The sequence below is a fragment of the Halyomorpha halys genome, unplaced genomic scaffold, assembly GCF_000696795.3.
Source record: "Halyomorpha halys isolate HHAL.00 unplaced genomic scaffold, Hhal_1.1 Scaffold326.1, whole genome shotgun sequence".
NCBI classification, from domain to species: Eukaryota; Metazoa; Arthropoda; class Insecta; order Hemiptera; family Pentatomidae; genus Halyomorpha; species Halyomorpha halys.
The window spans coordinates 943,090-945,854 of record NW_027106117.1 but is presented as its reverse complement, the minus strand read 5'-3'; the positions used below and the strand labels follow the sequence as shown (position 1 = coordinate 945,854).

The 2,765-nt window shown below is 30.0% G+C and overlaps 1 protein-coding gene across 1 annotated transcript in view; it reads left to right on the top strand.

Annotated features, from left to right (window-relative positions):
* Positions 1 to 1,739, top strand: part of LOC106681318 (legumain) — a 26,188-nt gene extending 24,449 nt beyond the window's left edge. The window contains exon 12 of the mRNA XM_014421570.2: positions 1,532 to 1,739. Within this exon, the coding sequence (XP_014277056.1) occupies positions 1,532 to 1,675 (144 nt within the window). The 3' untranslated portion in view covers positions 1,676 to 1,739. The remainder of the gene's footprint in view (positions 1 to 1,531) is intronic.
* The last annotated feature ends 1,026 nt before the right edge of the window (positions 1,740 to 2,765 follow it).

The following is a 2,765-nucleotide window of genomic DNA, read 5'->3' as shown; positions in this document are numbered from 1 at the left end:
CTTGCGTTTACTGGGGACATTATTGGGTGAGGAGGCAGACCAGACAGCTTGTTGGATAAGATTTGTGAAGGAATGGACTGCGTCATCTAGGTTTTCAGGGGTTTTTAGGGAAACTTTGAGATCGATTTGGTCTGTTAGGATTTGGCGGAAGGAATTCCAGTTTACTGGGCCCCTTATGAATGTTGAACTAATAATTTAAAACAGTCAACTTATTTATGGGAGGATATACCGAGTAAATTTTAATACCGAATTAAAATTAATTCAGCAAATTTTCATCCAAGAATGATAAAATGTATACAAGTGGAAAGAGTTAACTGAATATCAGTGTTCCTGTTCCACCATTGCTCTCAAAAAAATTTTAGTAACCTTTTCATTTGTAAGACTTCGTAGAATAACCCTGTTTCTCCCATAGTTATGCATTTAATTTTGCTCACCACTGCTAATGGTTAAGTAATTTATGGACACTAAAATGTTCCTAATCAATTACACTTCATATAACCAACTATGGACTTGAAGTAATCCTTTCTGTAATTAGTATTTTAAACCTCAAAAATTGATGATAAGATCTGGAAGCTTCTAAGTATCCTAGAAAATATAAGAAGAGAAAAGGACAAGTATTCATAAGTTATTTACTTTTATTTTAATTATTTAGTCAGTTTAGTTAAAACCGATTTCACAATATGTTAAGTTTTATTTTTTATTCGGTATACAGTTTCTAAAACTTACTCTGTTATTAAAAGGATAAACTAAGATACAGCAAGCCTTGGTATTGTAGAACAGAGCTTCCTTTCTTCATATATTTAATATCTAGGTAGAGACAATGTTCTCATATTTTATATGGTATAATCAAGGATTAATCTGTTAAATATGCAGTCCGGAAAGAAATATACGGAAAGTACTACATTTAATAGGGATTAGAATGGCACAGAGGTAAGGTGTTGTGCTTCCATCTCCAAGGACCTGGGTTCGAATCCAGCTGTGGCAGTTAATTATTTATTCTGTTACATTAGCCGTGATTGTGGGTTCTGGAGACCTCCTGGTCCAACCAGTCTCATGAAGTGGATACCCTTAATTGAAGAAAAGTCTGGCAGTTGAGCATGATCTTGAAAAAGTTACAACCTTGTCTAACTTTTGTTCTAAAAACAGTACTTCCTTACAAAGTTCTGAGCCCCTGACTCTTCATTAATATTATTACTGCATTTAACGTACCAAGGTTTTGATCGAATTGTGAGTCTTTATCAGGGTGTTTAATTCTATCACTTGTACCCTGAACTTCTTCACTAGTCAACCAGATGAAGTTCTAAAACTTACACCACAATGTAGGTACATAGTTAAAGTAGAATTATACTTACTGTATGTTTTCTTTCTTGACCGAAACCCCAGCCAACTTCTTTCTGATTAGTTGTATTGCATTTTAGCACTCCCTTGTGTTAAAAAAATTGTTACTGAGGTAATTCTCAGGAAATTCAATTTTCAATATTTTTATAATATTTTACTAATTTTAGTATATACATAAATTAATTTTTTTCAGAATACATACATCTTGAAACATCTATACAAATTCACCAACATTTGTTTGAGAGATATTACCTCCACTAAGGCTGTGACAGCAATTCAGACAGCTTGCAATGCTGAAATGGGAAAAATAAATACTCTTGGAATTAATATTGAGTAAATTGTATTAATAAAATAAATATTTTATATAATTTTTTTTTTAAATATATCAATGCAGAATTAAATTGTCTTGTTTTTTCCAATTTATGTTATATTCAAAAGCTTTATAACTAAACCATGGTCCTTTTTATTATAAAAACTTTTAATAACATATTGATTGAGAAGTACAACTATATTTTCATAGATTAATTTATAGTACCTAGCCAATTGTACTGTTATTTATTAAACTACTTAATTTATGGTAGTCATCTGATGATTAATGACTGAGGATTAATCACAATTGATCTTTATTCAATACATCATTTTGTAACTGCCTAATACAATAAGAAAAAAGAAATTGAATGCTTCAAATAAAAATAAAATAAAATGATCTATAAATATTCCGGCCCATGAGATATATTAAAAGTTAAAAGAATTATTGAGTCAAATATATAAATAATCTTAATAAAATACAATAGAAAAAAATATTGCAATTCTGTATTAAAATCAATATGATTAAAAAACTACTAAATAATAAAAATATATAAAGAATGATAAGAAATAATCTTACAACAGAAGTTATGGAAAAAATTAATAGCTATGTAAAAAAATATTCAAACGTGAATATTTAGAAAGAATACCAAAAATATATTTATAATAGATAGTTATATTTATATAGACTTTAATAAAGGGGAAGTAACTTTCTACAATGAGGGATAAAACTGATTGACAATGTCATGCGTATTTTGTTTTCTACCTTAGATGCTCAAAATAATGGGTAGGCAATATCCTTTCCTTAGTTTTAGACACATAGTCCAAGTAACCAAACCGTAAAAACAAAGTCACACGTGAAGGAGCAGCATGAGTAGTGCCCCTATCCTTGTTAGTACTATCCTGCTGGTGTAGCACTCTAGAGCAACCCAGATTAGTTTTCTGTGTAAATGGCAAAATTTAAACTCCTTCAACAAACATTTCTGGCATTATCTTGTATGTTAGATACCATCGCTAGTGTGATCAGTACTTAACATCTTTAATACTCCTAACTAAATCATTAGCAATTAAGTAACCAAACTATTAATACTCAATCCCATCACTAAATTCTGATTGAAAAA